Source organism: Diceros bicornis, chromosome 33, assembly GCF_020826845.1.
Source record: "Diceros bicornis minor isolate mBicDic1 chromosome 33, mDicBic1.mat.cur, whole genome shotgun sequence".
NCBI classification, from domain to species: domain Eukaryota; kingdom Metazoa; phylum Chordata; class Mammalia; order Perissodactyla; family Rhinocerotidae; genus Diceros; species Diceros bicornis.
The window spans coordinates 22,224,401-22,247,614 of NC_080772.1; the positions used below are offsets into that span (position 1 = coordinate 22,224,401).

The following is a 23,214-nucleotide window of genomic DNA, read 5'->3' on the forward strand; positions in this document are numbered from 1 at the left end:
CTTATGGTCATGTTTGGTACCCTAAACTATTCAACAATATATGATATTAAGATATTTGACTATAAAAGGCATTCAATGCTGTGATATGGTATTAGATACTTATTCTTTTCCAAATGTCTTCTTGGAAAAGATACTCAGCATCATCAATCACTAAGGAAATATGAATCAAAACTACAATGAGATATCACCTCACACTCGTTAGAATGGCCACTATCAAAAAAAACAGAAAATAACAGATGTTGGTGAGAATGTGGAGAAACTGGAACCCTTGTGCACTTAGTGGGATTATAAAATGGTGCACGCACTGTGGAAAACAGTATGGAGGTTCCTCAAAAAATTAAAAAATAAGAACTACCATATGATGCAGCAATCCCACTTCTGGGTATATATCCCAAAGTATTGAAAACAAGGTCTCAAAGAGAGATTTGCAAACCCACGTTCATTGCAGCGCTATTCACAAGAGCCAAGATGTGTAAGCAACTTAAATGTCCATCAACGAATGGATAAAGAAAATGTGGCATATACATACAATGGAATATTATTCGGCCTTTAAAAAGAAAAAAATCCTGTCACATGCTACAACATGAATGAACTTGGAGGACATTATGCTAAATGAAATAAGCCAGTCACAAAGACAAATACTGTATGATTCTACTTATTTGAGCTATCTAAAGTAATTAACGTCATAGAAACAGAAAGTAGAAGGCGGCTGCCAGAGGTTGGGGGGAGGGAGAAATGGAGAGTTGTTCAATGCATACAGTTTCTATCATGCAAAATGAAAAAGCTTTAGAGGTCTGTTGTACAACAGTGTGCATACAGTTAACAATACAATAATGTGCACTTTAAAACTGTTAAAAGGGTAAATTTATGTTATGCTTTTTTACCACAGACACACACACACACAAAGTGCAACTCATCAAACCAGAAAAAAAAAGTGTCCTTGGGAGGACCAGTTAAAAGAGTTGCATGTATAATAATTTATTACTGTATAATCCATCTCAGTCTGAAAATTAAGCCTGAAATACAAAAAACAGTCACATTTCCCTCTTCCTCGTTTTACCAGTACAACAGGTTAAAAACATAGGTTTTTTTCTTACTCGTTAAAAATAAAAATAAAAACAACCAAACAAAAAAAAACTAAGAAAAATGTACTTTAAGCCTAAACCAACCAGCGAATGACAATAAAAACAACAAATAGTGGTATTTGTGCTCTATATCTTTTATTTACTCCTATGTTAAAATCACTATACATAAATCTGACCATATTTAGCCACTTCTAATCTTTAACAGTGAATAAATTATATATATACACACACACTTATGTAGTGAGTAAATTACAGTATAATCGGAAACTCTTGTTCTCTTCCCCCTACCACATCCCAAATATTTAATTGATTTCTCAAAAACTGTATCATTCTTCAAACTAAGAAGAATGAATTAGATGTAAACTTTAGCTCATGGAAATTTAAACATATCTGACAAAATCTTAGATATGAGTTGTTTCAAAACCAAAATATCAAATATCTGCATAGCACTAATATAAAGTGTGAATGTGCTTTCTGCTATATATTCTAGTTTAATACTATATGTCTATTTAAAATCATTAGGGGAAATAGTCCATATTAATTAAAGATCATAATAAAAATAATCATAAAAAAATATACTTTTTCCCCTAGGATTTAAAAAATACACTCTAGTTGACAAGCTGTGTAGATTTCTCATCCTTAGATTAAGAGGGTCTCAAGAGCTAACCCTACCAGAGTCTAAGAAAGTTAACAGTTCACCACCCAAATTTTCCTTAAGACACAAATGCACTTGCAGGAGACAAACTAAAATACTGTAAATGCTATTTGTCACATGATAGGTTATAATTTACAATCCTCATACAAGAAAGAGAATGTACTCACTCAATTGTTAAATTAAAAATTTCAAGGGGCCTGGCCCGGTGGTACAAGCAGTTGAGTGCAAGCACTCTGCTGCGGCGGCCCGGAGTTCGCCGGTTCGGATCCCGGGCGCACACCAACGCACCGCTTGGCAAGCCATGCTGTGGCGGCGTCCCATATAAAGTAGAGGAAGATGGGCACCAATGTTAGCCCAGGGCCAGTCTTCCTCAGCAAAAAAGAAGAGGATTGGCATTGGATGTTAGCTCAGGGCTGGTCTTCCTCACCAAAAAAAAAAAAAAAAAAATTTCAAGTCCTTAAATTTAGGGTGCTATTTTCCTTCAATGTAAGGCCATTATACAGGGCTAGATAAAGGCTAGGCATCAGAAAAATTCAACAAATATTTATTTTACATAAACTAAGAACAGACATTGTGTCCAGAACTGCCAAAGGTGTAAGTAATGAGTAGATACAATCTCTGCCATCAAGGACTCTGTCATTCAATTGGGGAAGAAAGAGAAAAGTACACACAAAAACTAATCAGAATAGAGAATAAGATTAGATAGTACTAGAAATGATATGGCGATTCAAAGGAGATGAGTCTATATTAGTGGGGAATTAAGAAGTTCTTTGTTAAAAAAGGAGTATCGGAGATGCACCTTGAAGAATGAACAGTAGGACTCGAACGGGAATAGACAGAAACAGGAGAAGGAGGTATTCCAGACAGGGAGGAAAGAGTATGAATACTGATACAAAAGCAGAGAAACGTGAGTATGTGTTAGCAACAGTTGGCAGCCTAGGGTAGAGTCTCAGGGCATGCACACTGATGAGACAGAATATAAGAACACAGCAGCGGGCCAAACGGGGCAGACGCAGCGTACTGGTGTAGGCCCCTTGCCACTGGGCCTTCTACGATCATCCAGCCTAGATTCCCTCTCACTGGGCTCTACAAACCCTTAAAACAGTTGTCATACGCCCCCCTGGTGGCCTGTTAAAGGGGAGTAGCTGTGAACCAGCTGAGGGGGAGAGAAGAGAAGCGTTCTAGGCAGAAGACAGAGGCAAGAAACTGTGCACGTGTGCCTGGGCCTGTGCAGTGTACGCTGTGGGGGAGGCGACGCAAGCTGGAGTTTGTGGGTTGGAGTAAGAGAGAATATGGCAGGACTGGGACAGATCACAGAGGGACTGTATACTACAGTCAGGGTTCTTCTTTTGGACTTTGTCACAGAGTCTACTGGCAGTCACTAGGTTGGGGCAGAAAGATCAACCTGGCTCCCCCTCAAGGGGCTTAAGGAGTATCTTTAGCTGACTGTTGTGAAGGAATGGCCCAGTCTTGCTCCCTTGGGCACAGTGGCAGATAGGACTATTTCTAAGCCCCAGAAGAAGAGGTAGAGGCAGGTGACATAATGCTTCCCCTTCTGATGACAAGTGGCGGGGAGGGCTGAGCAGCCAGGACACACATGGGCACTCGTGACTAAAGCTGCTGTGAGATTAAAACAGAAGGTGAGGGCTGACACCGAGGGGGCCAGTCTAAGGGCTCTTACCTAAGTGCCCGCAGTTGTCAAATAAGACAATGCCTTAGGTCTTTAGTGACAATATCATAAGAAACTATAAAATAAAATTTTGTATTAAAAAATTTCTCTATCTTTGTGTTTGCACTTGCACATGTGTGCTTCTGAGTATGTTCCCCATCCTTCTGTCAGGCTCTCTGCTGGTTGGTCTTTGTGGCCTCTCTTGCTGCCTTTCTATCTCTGTCATTTCCCCCCCTTCATTTCCTCCTGCTCCTTCTAAGTCCCCTCAACAAGTGATCAAATTGAACGAAAGGTTATTTATAAAACATTTATTATTTCTTATTTCAGATGAATGAGACATTTTATAGTTCTCCAGCATGTTTTAACTTAGTTTTTTCTTGTTATTGTTTCATTAGTTATGTGCCCTCTGCCCCCTACCCTCCCATCCCCTGGTGTCAGCAGCATTGAAAAAACAAAAAAAAAAGTGGGATCTATCCCACTTTTTACAATAAAGCATGGACACAAGAAAAATCATTTTATCCAATAATTAGTAAGTAAGCATTTATGATTATTTAAGCACTCTGGTGGCTTACAGAAGAAATACTGCATAACTAAAGGTATTTTGTGCATCTGAATTCACAGTAATTTCTCAAATTATGTAATGCAACACAAATAAAACATAATTACTCCAGTTTAAGAGAATCTCTGCAAATCTTAATTTTGTTTCTAATAAAAGTGCATGTTGCCATTGAGAGAAAAATACGTGAGCTAACAGATTGAATCTTGGGATTTATTTCCCACTCCACCAATGACTTAGACCCTTATGCTCCCTCGGCCTCTCTTTTCTCATCTCTAAAATAAGGAGATTTGGGCCAGCCCTGGTGGCGTAGTGGTTAAGTTCAGCGTGCTCTGCTTCGGTGGCCTGAGGTTCGTGGGTTCGGATCCTGAGCGTGGACTTACACATCACACATCAAGCCATGCTCTTGCAGGCATCCCATATATAAAACAGAGGAAGATTGGCACAGATGTTAGCTCAGGGACAAATCTTCCTCAAGCAAATAGAGGAAGATTGGCAACAGATGTTAGCTCAGGGCCGATCTTTCTCACCAAAAACCGCACAAACTTTCCCATTCCCAGTACAGCATATCTCTAGAGTCTAGAGATCATGGTATATGACTTCAAGTCAACTCTGCAGAAGATGGTTGGGAGTCTCTGATTTTATGTCACCTTCTCCAAATTCCAGTACTGAGTATGGGATTGTGCCTACTGTCCCATCTGGCTCTCACATGCCCTTTCCAGCCTCAAATCCAACCAAATGCTTCAATATCTTATCCTGTAGCTAAACAGTCTGACTTCACACACACAGTATGCCTTTGAGGGGTCCTGTGTCTTTGCTCAGGTTCCTCTACTCCCTGTCTAGAATGCCTCCCTCCCTCCTCCAACCCTCACTCTCTCACCTCTTAATACCTTACTCTCACAGCAAGGCCCAGTTCAAATTTATCGTCCTCCTCAAAGCCCGCATCAGTGTCTTTAATCACGCTTATACCCACTGCCCCCTACAGTTCCATGGCTGGTGGTTTACAAGCTGATTCCCCCCAGGTGAGTGAAAGCACAAGGAAAAGAAGCATGCACTTATTGACTGTTGGATTCACCCTTAGTGAATAACAATATATCTCACATATAGTATTTACTCAATAAAAAATTTATTGAATGAATGTTTGCTTTTGAATGAAATCAATACAGACAGTGGGGTGTCAGAATTAATTTCTTTTCCTAACAGTACAAGGTGATCAAGAAAACAAGGGACGCCTCCTTTCTATTAGAGTGTGGAAGCCAGTTTAAGTCTTGAAATGAGAGCTCATATCATAAATTGTTAAAATCCTAAAGCATTAGGGCACATTAAATTATTTAAATCCTCTTCATCTGAAAGCTGTTAAACAAAAAAGCCTTCCATACACTTAAGAAAAAAAAAAATAATAAAGGGATCCTAGGAGAAAATGAGAGCAGGAATTCCACCCCTGCTCACTCATTTTAAGGATCTCATTAATAAAGAGACATTGATCCACATAAAAATATGAAAGTGAATTACATGCAAATCAGTAGAAAAATATTTTATCTTCATTAAAAACTGCAGTATCAAGCACATACTGCTGACCACAGGTGACATTACCACACAAGGAAATAAAATTTGATTTCTTTCTAGATAGGTGGAAACCTGTAACAGTTTCAGATCTCCACGAATAAGCTAAGGTCAGATTCATTCTTGTGTGGAAGTAAATAAGGATGAAATGAAAATTGCCAAAACTCTTGCCCTCTTTAGTTCTCCTTAAAGCAAGATTCTTGAAAACGTCACTCAGGCAACAAAGACAAGCAGCAGCAACCGAGCTGGAGGGAGGGGTGCAGATGAAGCACACCAAGTACTACAGCTCTGATCTCTGTCTCTGCCTGCAGAGTTTGATAGCTCTGTTTACTTATTTCTGCATTAAAATAAAAAGAATCAACATCGTAAGAATATTAAGGCTTAAAATTGTAACAGAGAAAATATCCAAATACTACTTGTTTCCTCATCAATATTGAGTCCTTAGGAAGAAAACCCAGATTTATTTGGATGACGACTCCAAGTATAGATGTCAGGAGCAATGATAAGAAAAGTAATAACTACTGTTTAGTAAACCTTTTTATATGCCAAGTACTAGATTAAACCCCTTACAAACATTATCAAACATATTCTTCACAAGAACTTTATGTAGTGGATATTATCATCCCCTTTTTACAGACTAGGAAGTAAAGGCCCGAGATGTTAAGCAACTTGCACGTGGTCATACAGTTGGTGAAGAGAGAGACTGGGTTCATCTGATTTTAAATAAAGCTCATGCTTGTAATGAGTTAATATATAATGGTGACTTGAACATATCCTGCCAACTGAGTTTGGGTTTGCACTGGCCTATTACACAGCCTACTCTGGTGGCTCACTTTTATATCTGGCTCAGTCTGGCCATTTAACTAGCATCAGCACCTTTAGAAGAAAATAGGATAAAAAAGAAATTGGCAATTGAAATTCAAACTATATGTAGTGTATAAGGGAACTCTGCTTTTAAAAAAAGTTAGAATATTATATGTCATTGGTCTCCCATTCATTCTCCAAATAGTCAGGAGTTTGTACTATTATAAATATTTGACTGGCAATCCGAAACACTGTCTTCAGTATGAGAGTATCTACAAGGGCATCCCCAAGAGACGACGAGTTCACTAACTACCCTTTCCAGTGTGATAGATGACTCTGCCATCGCCCTAAGGTTTCATCACATGGAACATAAGCAGTGCCCGGAAGCATCACCCCCGAACCCTGATTACAGATATCCTACCCCTGGAAGGGATCTGACAGCAGAGGCCTTCTGCGTACTTTGCTTGGTGACAGCTATTAGTTCATGCCTAGGCCTCAGCTTTGAATAACTAAATTTCCATCATAGAAACTTCATGCATTTAATGCAGGGGGGGAAAAGGGAAGGAAAAGCATAATTTTAATAGGTTCTACTTCTACTTCTATGTGCTAGAATTAGGCTGTTTCTATTACTATTTCCTTGAATTTTTGCATAATTAGTTTATGAATTTGAATCACCTACATTTGCAATAAAACCTGTCCACCCCCATGCCCACCAGTGGTATACTGGGAAATGCTTAAAAACCAGCTCTTTGAGAGAAAAACAGTAAGCATCACAATGTGTATTACAACTTTTACTAGTATAAAAAGATGTGTAGTATATAATTTACAAATGATAATAAAAGACACAACACTCTTTACTGGAAATTCCATATAGCCAAGTGATGCTCATAGAATGCTTCCATTGATTTTTGTCAAACTCCTATATTGCTGCCAACCTATGATTGCAACTGATAAAAGAGTATAATTCCAACATGAATGTTGGTTGAAATTTTAAGTTAATGAATAAGACAAAAGTGAAATAATGAAAATATATGGTGTAGATGTTACATGCAGAAATTCAATTGTCTGTCAATTTGTGAGTGACTTTTTTGCTGAATTGGATACTATTTTTTTGTGTTAGATGTTAATTATTAACATTTTCTCCTTTACTTTCTTAATTCTGGAGTGACAGCCAACAAAACAATAAATCAAGCCCTGATTTGTAGAGTTTACTGATTTCCAGATTTCCGTGGTGTGAATATTCTCACCATGGCTGACTTCAACGTAACATTGTGGAATGTGAACTTAGGAAGAGATGTGTGGCAGCCACCACTCCATAATATCTCTATCACGTAGACAGACACAAGACACAGAGAGCCTCTAGAACGCAGTAATGGTAAAACGCAGTAAATAATTAGGAAATGATGAGTTTTAGTCTTCCTCACTTTTGTTTTTTATATAATTTAATTATAAGTCTATATACTCTTTAAGAATGGCTGTATCTATCAATTAGCTCATAAAATTCTTGAAATTTAACAATTGGCTCTCATTGGTTTATATGACTGGACTCCAGCACACCACTGCCCCTTACCCTCTCTTAAAATACTTCCTTATTTTTTGACGCTATCCTCAATATTAGGGGAAATTCATATATATACGAAGCAATCTGAAATCCCAATGTTCTCACACTGGTACTATAATCAAAATTGTATCATTAGAATAATCATGATAAGAAACTAGAATGATCTTTTAGGTTGTCTGGTCCAACAAGGAATTTTCCCTCAAATCTAGCTTGTACCAACACCGATTTTTGAAATATACCTTTTCATTCTTATTCCTATTCACTCATAAACTACTTTTAGAAAAATAGTAACAAAAGCTTGAAACCAATTCTCTATTAACTGATAAATACATCCTGTATTCAAATACACTGCACCAAAGTGGCTTTAAATGAAGTGGCAAAGGTTTTCCAAATAATAAAATTCATTTTAAATCATTATTTTAGAAAAACAACGAAAGGTGTGACTACGTTGGGGTAACAGAAGAGATATTACTTTAAACAAGGCAATAGAAATGCATTATTTTTTGGAACTCGCCTCAGTTTCAGTCACTTTACACTTCAGTTTCATTTTTCAAGAGCATAGAAATCACCATGTATTTCCCATAGAAATTTTTATTTAAGTTCCCAGCGAAGGAGAGTGAGAGTGGACACGGTAATCCAAAACTAAATCATTCATATTTTTCATACTGCTTATTATTCTTTTGTGGAGTAGAAGCAATATTACTCTCCCCAATTAGGAAAAAGGTTATTTACTATTTATGACTACTGTTTGTAAGTCGCAGAAACCAGAAGTTTTACACATTTACCAGCACCACACCAAACGGAAGAAACGTCACACTTCAATGTCAGAAAGCTGTGTAATGGTTTAAGCGCAGACGGTTTAAGCGCAGACGCTGTGTCCACTTGCTCTGCTCCTACAAGGTCCATCGCGGGGTGAACTCTCTGCGAGGGCGAGCATCTACCAAACACGTCTCTCATAAAGTGCTATATACAAGAGAAGGCTTATTTATTTCAATAGTTTGTATTCCCCTCCAAACTGCCATCCTTTATGCCATTTAAAAATATCCTTTCTTCTCTCCCTTTATTTATAAAGGGTATGGAAAACTTGAGGAGCAGCTGATGAGAGCAGACTTGAGTGAAAGAGCCCATCCTACTTGGCTGACCTGCCTGAGCTTCTGACACTGCAGGGTTCCCTAACCGTGAGCCCGGCTTTCCCGACTGTGTGTTCTGCAGTGTGGCACCTCACACAACCCAGCTGAACTTCTCTAGGACAATTAGGATTTTATTCAGCCTGACACTTGTGACTGAAATACAAATTAGGTTTGAATAACGTTGTAAAGATGAAGGTTGGATTTTACTTATACTGAGTGACAGGGGGATCAGTTGGGTGGGCAGGCACACAGACTCAGAGAGAAGGGCTCAGGTCTGACTTATGTGGTGCTCTGGAACCTTAGCTGGCTGTCAGCTGCTGAGAGATACTAAGCTGGCCCAAACCGAGCTCTCAGTGGAGTGGTATACACGGGCTATGCAGAGTCCTCGGGCACCTGACAAATTTTACTTTCTTCAAATGACTCTGTTGGGGAGGATATTCATAGCCACTTCCTCACCTTTTTTCCTCCACTTTCCATCTGAAGGAAGAGCTCACTGTCTGAATATCTTAGCATAGGTGAAGAAAAAAAGGTGCATTTCTGCTTAATGTGGGAAAGATACTTACTGAATACCTACTAAACATTTACGGTGACAGGTACAGTCATTTGTCACTTAATGACGGGGATACATTCTGAGAAATGCATCGTTAAGCGATTTTGTTGTCGTGAGAACATCAGAGTATACTTACACAAACCTAGATGGTATAGCCTGCTTACTACACACCTGGGCTATATGGTGCTAATCTTACGGGACCACCACCATATATGTGGTCCGTCGTTGACAGAAATGTCCTTATGTGGCGCATGACTGTACTTGCTGAGTGAGTTTACATAGCTCATAATTTCTTCAACAACCGTGCAACCTACATGTTGTGATTGCTAAATTCTATGAGGAAATTGAGTCTCAGAGAGAGAACATAATTTACCAGGTTCAGAAAGCCTGTAAGCGGCAGAACCAGGATTCATACCTACCTTGTGTCTGATTTGATTCTAAAGTCCCTGCTCTTTCTAAAAAACAATTTACTAAACAAGCAATATTCTTAAAATATCGGATTAGTTGAGAACTTAGAAGTATATTTGTACTTTTCATTTGGTTGTTAACTTCTGCTTCCCTTTCCAAAACACACTACTTTTCACATTAATAGGAACATTATTATAAGACTAAGACGTGGCAGGGTGTTTATTGTTGCTGCTTCTTGGGTGGCTGTAGCATGCAGCCTTATGATTAAGCCTGCAGTGAAAGTATGGCCGAGTCCCAGCAGGACGCATCTTAACGTGTTTTATGATTTGAAGGGGGAATTAACAAGGTTTTGCAAAACTTTAAAACCTTGTGCAAGACCTTGATAGTAAAAAAAAAAAAAAAAAGTCACTGTTTTAAAGTGTAAAAGTACTACCTAACATGTAATGTTCATAAAATTGAATCCTTCAAAATCTTTAGAAACCTGAAACAAGAAGCATAATGATTTCTCCACTGCAATGCTATCAGCAACTACAAGCACAGCCACTTCAAAGCCTGGAAAACCTGAACAAGTTATTTCTCCGAAGAGCTCTAGGAATAACATTCATCCATTTGCTGATACCAAGAAATGAAGAAGATACAAAATTGACATTAAACTGAATTTTTGGTAACTAGTGAATCTCAACAGGAAAAGAAGGAAGAGGAAAGAGATGAAGGGAGACTGAGACAGGCACTGAGAGGAGAAACTTCTTGAATACTGAATGTTATGATGATATAATTTTGATGGAGAAACCAAGAAATAAAAGGACTGATTTTCAGAGTGGGCTGTATTAGTTAACTGTGTTGTATATATTATGTGTGTATTTTTAGGCTCTTAGAAGACGGAACTATATTTGTAAAATTGTTTTATATAAAACTTAGCCCGATATTCTGTGTATGAAAATGAAAAATGTTATGATGATAATATGCAAATAGGTAGCTAGGATTTTATGATAGAGGAGAGCAGGCAAAGTTTCAGGCTCATATACCAAAAGAGACAAAGACACTATTTTTCTAAAATCTGTCTCTTTTGAATATTATATAAAAGGTAGATTAAAAAAATATGAAGTCTAAGAGGATGCATTCAAAAACAGATTACGAGCGATAATAATCTCCCTGGCCCTGAAGGAAAGCACCGTATGCATACTTCAAGAGCATATGTTGGCCCCAAGCATCAAGACACTGTTCGTACTTGTCTAATACAGATTTTTTTTGGCACCACGAAGTCCAATGTGTTTTTTGAAATATTATTTGCTTAATTTTTTTCTGTAGGCAAAAATATCAAAGAAGAGAGGCAAAAAATGATCTCAGGAAAAAAGAAAACCCCAGGAAGAAACCTGTCATGTTCTGTGTTTCAGCTTCACAAAAGAATTCTGACTAGAGGCTTAAGCCTTTCGAATCTCTTGTCATTCAGGACATGAAACTGTAATTTAGTGGTGTGGCCAGCTGAGGCTCAGACTTAATCAGATATGCTGACTAGCTGAAACAGGAGGAGGTTCACTTCCTTACTTCTGGTTTCTATCTTCATTTGGTTCCTCACTTGCAAATTATGATAGCCTCTTGCTGTGCAAGCTACGAAAATTCCAAGGTAGAGGAGGAGAATCAGTGGTGGTGATCAGAATCAATCACCTAATTGAGTTTTACTAGATAAAAAGTTACATCACCCGGCCTCACCTCAGTCTCCTCTGTCTTCAGGAATTGTTGAATTTTATATAAAGCCTATTTATAAACCACTGCAAGTGATACTTGTATTCATCTTGCCCTGTGACATCATTTCCTCATCAATAATTTAAGCATAAGAAATGGATTAAAGGGACTCTGAAGGGACTTCTCACACATGGAACAACAGAAACCAACTCAACTCTCCAAAATATTAATCCGGTCCTCTTACCTTGTTCTTTGATCTGGCGAATTTGCTTCACAGTTTCTTTTAAGATTGCACATTTGTCAGGTTTGAAGTTAAAGTTGTCTATATCGTTAAAATTTGCAAAAATCAGCTCTGCAAGTTCTTCAATATATTTATTTTCCTGTTCACGATTACGTTTCTCAGTGTTCCTCTTGGGGCTAAAAAGAAGAAACATGTTTTTATTATGAATTTGAAAAAGAGCTATTGTGAAAAGATAAGCACACTAAATAAGTTCTAATACAAAGATAGCAACTTATATAAACACGGAAGTACTCTGGGGAAAAAACCTGAATACGTCCTAAATGTTGCATGTTCTTTTGAAATCAAACTTACCCCGGTTTGTAATTATATATTTACTTGTGTAACCATTTGCTCAATGCGCTTCACGTCTCTCACTGGACTGTAAGCTTCACAAAGCCAAGGATCAGGACCTTTTGCTCGCCACTGTGCTTGGCACGAGTGGGTATCAAATTTATTGAACACATAAAGGAATGTCTTAGAAAAACAGGGGAGGTTACATTTATAAAAATTTAAAATTTTAGGGGCCAGCCCGGTGGCGTAGGGGTTAAGTGCACGTACTCCACTTAGGCAGCCTGGGTTTGCAAGTTTGGATCCTGGGCACAGACCGCCGCATTGCTTGTTAAGCCATGCTGTGGAAGCGTCCTATATAAAGAAAAGGAAGATAGGCAAGGATGTTAGCCCAGGGCCAATCTTCCTCAGAAAAAAAGAGGAAGATTGGCAACAGATGTTAGCTCAGGGCTAATCTTCCTCACACACACACAAAAATTAGTAAAAGAAGAAAGAGAAGTTAATTTAATTATAATAGGAATAAATAAATTTCAATGATTTTAGGTAATACATAAAAACTCAAAATAAATCTTTATAATTTCACGGACTTCTTTAGGATGTTAGTGATCAAGCCAAACAGCCCTTTTAGATAATGTAGAAACAAAAGCAAAACCAACCCAGGGTATTTGTTAACTGTCCAGGCTGAACGACATGCAAAATATAAACAAATGGTCCAAGTTCAACTAAAGTTTTAAAAAGTTAATGGAAGGGAGGGAAAAATAAAAATTGGCAAGATCTTCTCATGTGAATTTGATAAAATAGCAAACTCAAAAGTTCCTTTCGATAATAGCAGTGTACAATTTTTTTCTCAAGTACAGTAGAGGGTCCACTAAATGACATTCAAACAGTACAATAAATTAAAAAAGCAAGCTGCTTAATGTGGCAACTTTCTGTATTTTTAGTATATAATTTGTGTATACCAATTTATAAAATTTTGTAATTTGTAATAGACTTCCATATATTACCTCTAAATATTAGCTTTATTTTCACAAACTAATTAACCTAAGATAGAACACAATTTCTCCACTTTATAGTGGTTATATGACTTGCCCAAGATCACCCAGTGAGTTACTAATAAAGCAATGACCAGAATTTGGTTTTTCTGAGTCTCATCTGTATCCCTTGCTTCTACTTTACAAGAGCAGGGAAAAGGAGGGAGCGGCTGGAATGTGCGAAAGAGCCAAGTTCCCACTGTGGACCCCCATTCCCACTCCTCCTCCCTCTCTCACCGCCCCCAACAAGAAAATAAATAAATGACTACTAGGTGAGACAGGGGAGCTGTGTTACAGAGACCCGAGAGCAGCAGGAGAGGGCTCGGAGACGTGTCCACCCCACCAGGCACCAGCACGGTGCCAGGCAAGAGAGCAGCCTCTCCACTGGCACAGTTTCCATTTTACCAAACCGCCTCCTGATAGGACTCCCGAGCATTAAAGGCAGTTGGACAGACAGAAGGTTGTGGTCAGTCAGGAAGTACTACAGAATCTAGAGGCAACACAGGAGCTGGGGGCTCGGGATGGAATGTGACAGCGGCAATTGAATAGGCTTGTTTTGTTGGCAACTGGAAGGGAAAAGGGAAATATAAAATATTGGCTTTTTGCTCTTTTTCCTTCTCTTCCTTTTTTTTTTTTTTTGTGAGGAAGATCAGCCCTGAGTTAACATCCGTGCTAATCCTCCTCTTTTTTGCTGAGAAAGACCGGCTCTGAGCTAACATCTATTGCCAATCCTCCTCCTTCCCCCCCCACCCCCCCGCCAAAGCCCCAGTAGATAGTTGTATGTCATAGCTGCACGTCCTTCATAGTTGCTGTATGTAGGACGCGGCCTCAGCATGGCCGGAGAAGCGGTGTGTAGGTGCGGGCCCGGGATCCGAACCCGGCCGCCAGCAGCAGAGCGCGTGCACTTAACTGCTAAGCCGCGGGGCTGGCCCGTTCTCTTCCTCTATATCTTAATGACTTTCCGTAGTCCTCTTCCCTACTGTTTCCCATCTAGGGATCTTTTTACTAGCTATTTAATAGAAGCTGCTGTTGTTATTTAACTTTTAAAATCATTTATATGATTTAGATCATCGTTCTACTTTTGTTCCCTATTTGTCCCGTTCTCATTCCCTGCAATGGGTAACAACTCTTAAGTGTTTCTTAATTATCCTAAAACAATGCAAACATAGATTCTTACTTTCTTCTTCTTCTTTTTTTTTTTGTGAGGAAGATCAGCCCTGAGCTAACATCCATGCCAATCCTCCTCTTTTTGCTGAGGAAGACTGGCCCTGGGCTAACATCTGTGCCTATCTTCCTCCACTTTATATGGGACGCTGCCACAGCATGGCCTGACAAGCGGTGCCTCGGTGCACGCCCGGGATCCGAATGCCGGCTGCCAGCAGCAGAACACACGCACTTCACCAGTACGCCAGGGGGCCAGCCCCTCTTCTTTTATACAAATGGTAGTAACTCCATAAACATTTTCTAAATCTTGCTTTTTCTCTGTAACAATATTCTTAAGAGGTTTTTTCCATATCAATCCATAAAGAGTATCCTCACTCTTTTTCACAGCTGTATTATGTTCCAGGTTACAGGTATGTCATAGCTGTTTTAATAGTTTCCTATAAACATTTAGGTTTTCATAGTCTTTTGCAAATATAAATGATGCTATAACAAGTAACCTCATACAGGCATCATTTTGCATGTATGAAAAAGTATATCGCTGGAAAGTTCCCAGAAGTGGAACTGCCAGTTCAAAGAGGATATGCATTTATAATTTTAATAGATACTGCTAAATTACTCTGCATGGAGGTTATAACAACTCACACTTCCACCCATAATATTTGGCATGGAACTTGCTTTAAAATTATTTGTTTTATTCACCAAAGAGCTACAATCTTTGTCATCAACTCAAAATCGAGTGGATTTAACATTTTATGTCTTGCTCATTATAAAAACCAAAACCAAATAGGAATAAAACCCATGATAAAATTAACAGCAAATCTTTTTACTATGGGATCTTCTTGTCTTTATGACATTCTATCATCTAACAGAAAAGAAAATGTGAAAATCTCAAGATTATAGAATAAACTGGTTTTAAGAGTAAATACACAGGAGACATCAGAAGAAGTATGTAGCTTTCCTCTTCTTGTAAAGACTAATAAAATCTGTAACTGATTAGCACATCCAAAATGTAATCTAAATAATATGCAACCAAAGGTTTAACAGTTAAGGAGAAAAATCAAACAATATTTGAATCAGGTGTAAAACCAATGCTAAAATACCAAAGAATCATGTGTGTGGCTTCCATGGGCAACACTGATTCTGTTTCCCAGCAAGAGTCTAACCTGGGTCCAAGCTGGTCAGGACATTCCTTGCGCTTTCTTGTCTCTGCCCTGGATGGGTCAGAGGTATTTTCTCCCATCCCACTCATCTTGAACACATATCAGCAACTAAAATAGAAAACAGGGAGGAAAAAAGTGAAAAGAGCTGATGACAAAGTGTTTGATCAATTTACCAACAATAACAGAACTTTTACTTCAATCAGAAATTTAACAGTAATTAACACGTTGTTTTCATTTATGTGCACACAGAACTTCCAACGAAAAGGCTGCATTTTTTTTCACCTTGCTTAAATTAAAGGATAAGCAAATGTAAAGATTAACATTTAAAAAACAAACAAGCCTACCTCATTAGGCCCATACTCTTTAAACATAGTAGTAGTATTTCAACAGAACCACGAGCTACAATCTGCTAGCCCTGGGTTTCTGCTACCAGCCTCCAGTTTCAGGAGTGCTCTTGCACCATGTGGAAACTACAGGTGTTGAAAGGGGCTCCTCCCAGTCTCTGTTTTGGGTTGGTCAATGTGAAGTCTGTGCTGCAACAGCTCCCCGTGACAGCCAGCCCCAGGAAGAGGCAGTGCCGTGCCACCAAGCTGAATGTTTCCAAATCGGACCAGGTAGATCTGGCATCCTTCTCCTAGCCCCAGTCCTAGCCCTGCACAAGGCCTCCGTAAGCAATGCCCCTCAATCAGCGGGCCTTCCTGCCTCCACGTGGAGTCTCCAGGGCCCTCCTCTCCCACAGCAGCTGGTCCCCTCTCTCCATGGCAGCTCGCCTCCCTGGGCACACTTCCCAGCGCGCTGCACCGGGGGTCTTCCTCTCATATCCTGGCCCCCTCCACTCCCTCCCTCAGATGATTCTAGCTGCCATCACCAAAGGTCTTAAGGTGCACTCAAAAAATCATTATTGACCCTAGCAGAGAAGGACAATTACTGGCTCCTTCTTACTAAACTCCTTTCAGTAAGAAAATAAAAAGACATATAATAAGATAATCCGTGTGTTCACAATGGTCATCACTAGCATAATCAAAATAATATTTAAATATGCAAAGAACAAGAGTGATAGAAGTTCAACTCTAAAAGAACTAAACAAAGGGACTAACAAAGACTTGAGGAAACCAAAGATGATTATTACTCAAGATGCTTAATAACTGCTGAGCAAAAGAAAAAAAATGCAGCCCAAAAAGTTTAAGTCAGCATTTAAACCCTTTTCTAGAGCTCCAATTCTATGCTATTTCCCCTTCCTTCTGTCCCCCAAGCTTCTAAAATCACCTTCCCCCTCCTTTACTCTCTGCAGTGGCTTTTCTTCCTTTCCAGATTGGAAAAGTCAGAGGGAAGGGCAAGTCAGTAGAGGGTCAAGGACTTAAGGAAGATGCCAGAGAGCAACAGGTTCATCTAGAGCAGGGACAAAGAGGAAGGGGGGCTAAGAAAACAGCCAAGACTGAGCACTGTGTCACTGCCACATACCCGTCGACCTGCCCCGCCGCTTCCCTCCGTGTAATCTGGAATGCTCAGTCTCACTACCGGCATTCCTTCTGGCCTCCACTCTGATCCAACGGGGCAGAGGAGTTAAAGATTTTTCTTTAGGAGTCACGTGTTAGTAGGATGAAGAAACACTGTACAGGTTGAGGGAGGTCGCACCAATTGCACACCCTATTCAAGAGGTCACAAAGCAGGGGACATTCTGAAAGCTAATGCCTGAGCTTCCTGCTGGTGGGAGCAATGTAACCAAGTCCCAAGGTCCTGTACTGTGGTCACATTTTTTGGGCTGATAATAAGTATAATCTGTATTTAGTTACTATTCATTTAGCATTTACTGTGGACCAAGCAATTTACAGATATAATTTAATCATCAAAAAACAGACTATGAAAGGCAATAGAGCAGAGAAGCTAATGGCCAGTACCCATGTCCAAGCTCCACCACTTGGTTAGTTGTGAGACTCTAAGAAGTTACTGTTCACGCCTTAATTCTCCCTTCTGTAAAATGGGGATAATCATTCGCACCTACAGCACAGGGCTGTTGATGGATTAACAAATGGCAGAACTGGGATTTATACACAGGCTTACACAATCCTACTCTTAACTAAAATGTACGGCAAAGGTTCTCCTCATCGAATAAGCCATTCTTCTTCTAATCACAGTCACAGGTCAGGGGGGAGAAGCAGCAAGCTCTGGACTCTCTTCCCCTCATCTAAACATCACTTAATCATTCCAAGACCGCCTGTCTACACTTAAGTCAGCTCAGGGCTGTGAGGAGCAGGAAGAAGAACGCTGCTCTCAAGAAGAAAACAGAGTGAGAGGGGAGATAAACTTGTATATACGAAAAACTCCAATAACAAAAATAGGTGAAGATATTATACAACCGGGATGCACTCCTCTGCTGGCTGGGGTGGAGATGGTACTGAGCTGGGCCTTGAGGAAGGCGGGTGAGTTATAACAGCGGGGAGGAGAGCTAGGGCAGTGCAGAGGTATAGGACGGGGGGGAAGCAGAAATCTGGACACCAGGACCCTTCTCAGATGAGACCTTACCAACATTTATTTTCAGTATCTCTCTCGGAACCACAATTCCCATGGCTTCACTCATAGGCATGTAAGAAAAAACATTACTCATCCGATCTAAGTAAGTTCTCATCAAACGGCCTAGGGAATTTTTGCCCTGGAAGCAGCTTTCCATGAACCATAAAAATTCAAGTAAATGTTCATCATCAAAATATAAACCTCAATATATAACAAAATGCCCTATATAGTATGTCTTTGTGATAAGTTTGTTGACAAAAATGGCTATTTTTCCCCAAAAGGTATCACTATGTATATTAAAAAGTATAGTACTAACATAAAAATCAGAAAGCTTTTCAAAAGACGATTTTAAAAAGTGGCTGTTTTACTTAAAGTCGTATATACTCAGTTTTGGGATTTAACATCAGCATCAGCATCATCTCCCTTTAAATTTCCCAAAATACGTACATACTAATAATGGTAACTTTGCGTGGGGGGAGAGCACTGATACGTTTCAACAGAAGGACGAAAAGGAGATAAGGAGTGAGGCAAGGAGTAACGTTTTGTGCTCTAAGTATAGTCAAACCATTTGAGCAGACTTTATATTTAACTCGTATCTACTCAAGGCTGGCTCACAAACCACGCTATTTGTAGCTTTAAAACATCATTAATTTCCTCTTGAAGTAAGTTATTTGAGTGCCAAATTTCTCTTTTATTATTATGTGATGGTACCTTAAACACTTTTCCCCTAAATCTATAAATTTCAGCTTTACGAGCATGCTTGTTTTCTTATTTTTCTGTGCCTGCCCATATGTCCTCTTTTCTGAGCAATTTTCCTGCACTCGGTATGCCCAGTACACACTGCCAACCAACCTTTAAACCACCAAAGGAAAAATAAGGAGGGGGGAGTTGCAATCATTGGCCAAGTTGAGCACAGGCGGACGCACTCGGCCGGCCACAGCCATCAGGCTGGGGATGCCCCGTAGCACACACTGCTCAATGACTGGGAAAAAATTTTTTAAAAAAAGACAGTCTCCGACGAAGAAAAGGAAAGGGGGCAAATTTAGGGTTGGAGCAGAGAAAGGAGGAGGGTGGGGAGGGTGGTGACAGGCAGGAGCCAGTTCCCGAGCACCACTCCCTTGCCTGCCACAGGGCCAGAAGTGGATGTAATCCAAGAGCAGACCCGGGGATTTATGTCCTGTTCTTTAGTGGATGAACCAAATAAATAACAGTGAACTTCATTAATGAGGTGCTCAAAGAGAAGCACTGTGGTGCTCTAACCTAGATGACTCTGACTGATACTCTTAACACCCAGTGGGAGGCTGGGCTGGCAGCAAGTGTTAGTATTTCACACGAGAACGTGTGGTGGCGTTAGGTGAGTTAATTTTTTTCCCCACTCAAGTGACACAGATAAAAACCAGAGACAGATAGATAGAATGATAGATTAGATAGATTTATGACCTCTACCGTGCACTTACACATAGAAAAATCATCTAAAATAAAACAAACTATATGGAAAGATGAGTTTTAATGCATTTTTCTAGATCACATTTAAAAATTAATTTCCAATGAAAAGGTAAGAGATGGAAAATACTGAAGGGCAGCATTGAAGGTTTAGAAATTTTATTTTGAAGAAATAGCCGTTTCTTAAACGTTCTGCATGTTTTTGACACTCACGTGAAATTAAAATGCTTGAGCATTTCACTCTCAATTCTGAAAGTGTTCAATGTAAATCACAAAAACTGAAAATGACACAAGTAAACTCTTGGGTCGTATCTGATGGTAATTACAGTCATTGAGAATAAGCCAGTTTCTACCAGATGTTGGGGGGGGGGTTGTGAAAGGATAAGAGTGGAAAAGAAGTTTCAATCTGTCCATTCTTGTTACCTACAACAAAACAACAGTCTTGCTTTCACTGTGACAGTACATCCTCCCTTACATCCTGTGATATCAACCTGTATAAACTAGACAGTAGAGGAAACAGTTAGCCACAAGAATTAATATATTTTATTCTTTAAAAGTAATAATATTCTGGGAGGGGTGAACAATGACAGTTAAATCCTTAGCATAAAGACAGAAAGTAAAATAAAATATTAAATCTCAACACAATGAAAAAGTGTATTCTTCGTGCATGAAATTCATCAATGTAACTTATAAGGTAACAAAGCTGTTGCTCACAATACAGCCTCATACCATCAAAGCTAGTTAATCATCCAGAATTCATGGAAACGATAATGTGCATTTTATCTTTTATCAGTACTGGCTATCTTCCAAATGAGGCCTGTAAAACTGTCAGATTTATTATATACAGAACAAATTCTGTTAAAGAATAAATAAGGATAATACTGTTGCTGAAATCTAAACATAATAAGTAATCAAACATCAGAGCTCTATTGCTAGTTCCAAGAAATATTTTTAAAAAGTTAGGCCCTCTTTGCAATTCCTTACTTTGAGATGAAGTTTATAAGAAATGACATACAAACAGCTGTTGAAACAATTCCTCTTATCAACGCCTACGTGAGGAGGAGCTGCCCGAGAAATTATCTAGCTCTTGATGTGAGACCAGAAAGGCTTGTCGAGCTTCCAAGGTCCTTCCAGGTTCTTTCTGAACTCCCTTTACAAGAGATACATGACACTGCTGTGTAATCTGCAGTCTGGTTCTTCACAAACTTTGTAAGACTAAGAAATACTCAGGTAACACTAAAAGTGTACATAAATCCTCACTTAAACACTTTTGCATTTCTATTCTCTTAAATTCATTCTGAAAGGATAATCCTCAGAGCCCCCCATTGCTCAGAAGTCCACCTCTACCAAGACGCATTCATTATTTCTTTTTTTTTTTTTTTTTAATTTTTTGTTTATTGCAATTACAACCCATCACCACACACATGTGCCGAATTATCCCTTTCACCCTCCTCCCTCCCCCCTTCCCCTCTGGTAACCACCAATCCACTCTCTGTCCCTATGTGTTTGTTTACTGTTGTTATTATCCACTACTTAATGAAGGAAATCATACGGTATTTGACCTTCTCCCTCTGACTTATTTCACTTTGCATTATACCCTCAATGTCCATCCATGTTGTCACAAATGGCTGGATTTCATCGTTTCTTATGGCTGAGTAGTATTCCATTGTGTATATATACCACAGCTTCTTTATCCATTCGTCCCTTGATGGGCACTTAGGTTGCTTCCAAGTCTTGGCTATTGTGAATAACGCTGCAATGAACACAGGGGTGCATGTACCTTTGCAAATTGGTGTTTTCAAGTTCTGTGGATAAATACCCAGCAGTGGAATAGCTGGATCATATGGTAGTTCTATCCTTGATTTTTTGAGGAATCTCCATACTGTTTTCCATAGTGGCTGCACCAGTTTGCACTCCCACCAGCAGTGTATGAGAGTTCCCTTTTCTCCACATCCTCTCCAACACATATTGTTTCCTGTCTTGTTAATTATAGCCATTCTGACGGGCGTGAGCTGATATCTCATTCTAGTTTTGATTTGCATTTCCCTGATAGTTAGTGATTTTGAACATCTTTTCATGTGTCTGTTGGCCATCTGTATATCTTCTTTGGAGAAATGTCTGTTCAGGTCTTTTGCCCATTTTTTAATTGGGTTGGTAGTTTTTTTGTTGTTGAGATGCATGAGTTCTTTATATATTTTGGAGATTAAGCCCTTATCAGATGTATGGTTTGCAAATATCTTCTCTCAATTGTTAGGTTGTCTTTTCGTTTTGTTGATGGTTTCCTTTGCTGTGCAGAAGCTTTTTAGTTTGATGTAGTCCCATTTGTTTATTTTTTCTATTGTTTCTCTTGCCCAGTCAGATGTGGTGTTTGAAAAGATGTTGCTAAGACCGATGTGGAAGAGCGAACTGCCTATGTTTTCTTCTAGAAGTTTCATAGTTTCAGGTCTTACATTCAAGTCTTTAATCCATTTGGAGTTAATTTTTGTGCATGGTGTAAGGTAAGGGTCTACTTTCATTTTTTTGCATGTGGCTATCCAGTTTTCCCAACACCATTTGTTGAAGAGACTTTCTTTTCCCCATTGTATGTTCTTGGCTTCTTTGTCAAAGATTAGCTGTCCATAGACGTGTGGGTTTATTTCTGGGCTTTCGAGTCTATAGATTCAATGCAATCTCTATCAAAGTTCCAACAACATTTTTCACAGAAATAGAACAAAGAATCCTAAAATTTATATGGAACAACAAAAGACCCCGAATAGCTAATGGAATCCTGAGAAAAAAGAACAAAGCTGGAGGTATCACACTCCCTGATTTCAAAATATACTACAAAGCTATAGTAACCAAAACAGCATGGTACTGGCACAAAAACAGACACACAGATCAATGGAATAGAATTGAAAGCCCAGAAATAAACCCACACATCTATGGACAGCTAATCTTTCACTATTTCTTTATCACACATGAGAACATTCGCTCATTCTAAACTTGAAACAACTTCTCCCTCAAAGTATACTGTGTTCCAGGAGGGATCCCTTTATTTTACAAAAGCAAAACTTCTGGGCCAGACTCTGATAAGTCTAAGAAAACACAGTATCCAATGTTTAAATATACAAAATGTGCTGCTGGGATGTAGACGCCCAGGAAACGTAGAAAACAGAGAGTGGGCCAAACCTTGCAAGTCAGTAAGACCATACAGCTGCAAAGACATCGAACCGACAGGAGGGGAAATACCTCTTTCCAAACAGGCCAACTGAACAAAATTACCCAAAGCAAACATTATTTTGGCAAGACCCCAACTTTTGGCAAGAGTTAAATAAATGTTCTATGCAGTAAATATGCAGATTATGCAAGGATATATCGTTGATGCATAGAAACAGGCAAACAAAGAAGCATCCCACCTGGGATACAACCTAAGCAGAACTCTGTAGATTCTGAATGCAGGGATGAGAAAGAGCACACAGAAAAACCAACATTTCCTTCCCACTGGCAAAACAAGCAATGCATTTAGCAGTGTGACAGAAGATGCTATACTATCTTTCAGAAATAAATTTTAGCTAGTGAAATAGTATATTATTTTCCCCAAAGTGTTATGACTCTTTTCACTGGATCATAAGAACACTTTTAAGTTCATCTTTACATAATACTATATTGCTTCTTGCTTTTCATACAATAAAAT

The 23,214-nt window shown here is 39.1% G+C and overlaps 1 protein-coding gene across 14 annotated transcripts in view; it reads right to left on the reverse strand.

Moving 5' to 3' along the window:
• The window catches only part of NCOA2 (nuclear receptor coactivator 2), a 282,839-nt gene that overhangs the window by 88,945 nt on the left and 170,680 nt on the right, over window positions 1–23,214 (reverse strand). For all 14 annotated transcript variants that reach the window (XM_058528854.1, XM_058528863.1, XM_058528860.1 and 11 more), the window contains 2 exons: window positions 15,591–15,695; window positions 11,909–12,081 (listed from right to left, as the gene is read on the reverse strand). In XM_058528854.1, coding sequence (XP_058384837.1) covers window positions 11,909–12,081; window positions 15,591–15,676 — 259 coding nt within the window. In that variant the 5' untranslated portion in view covers window positions 15,677–15,695. The remainder of the gene's footprint in view (window positions 1–11,908; window positions 12,082–15,590; window positions 15,696–23,214) is intronic.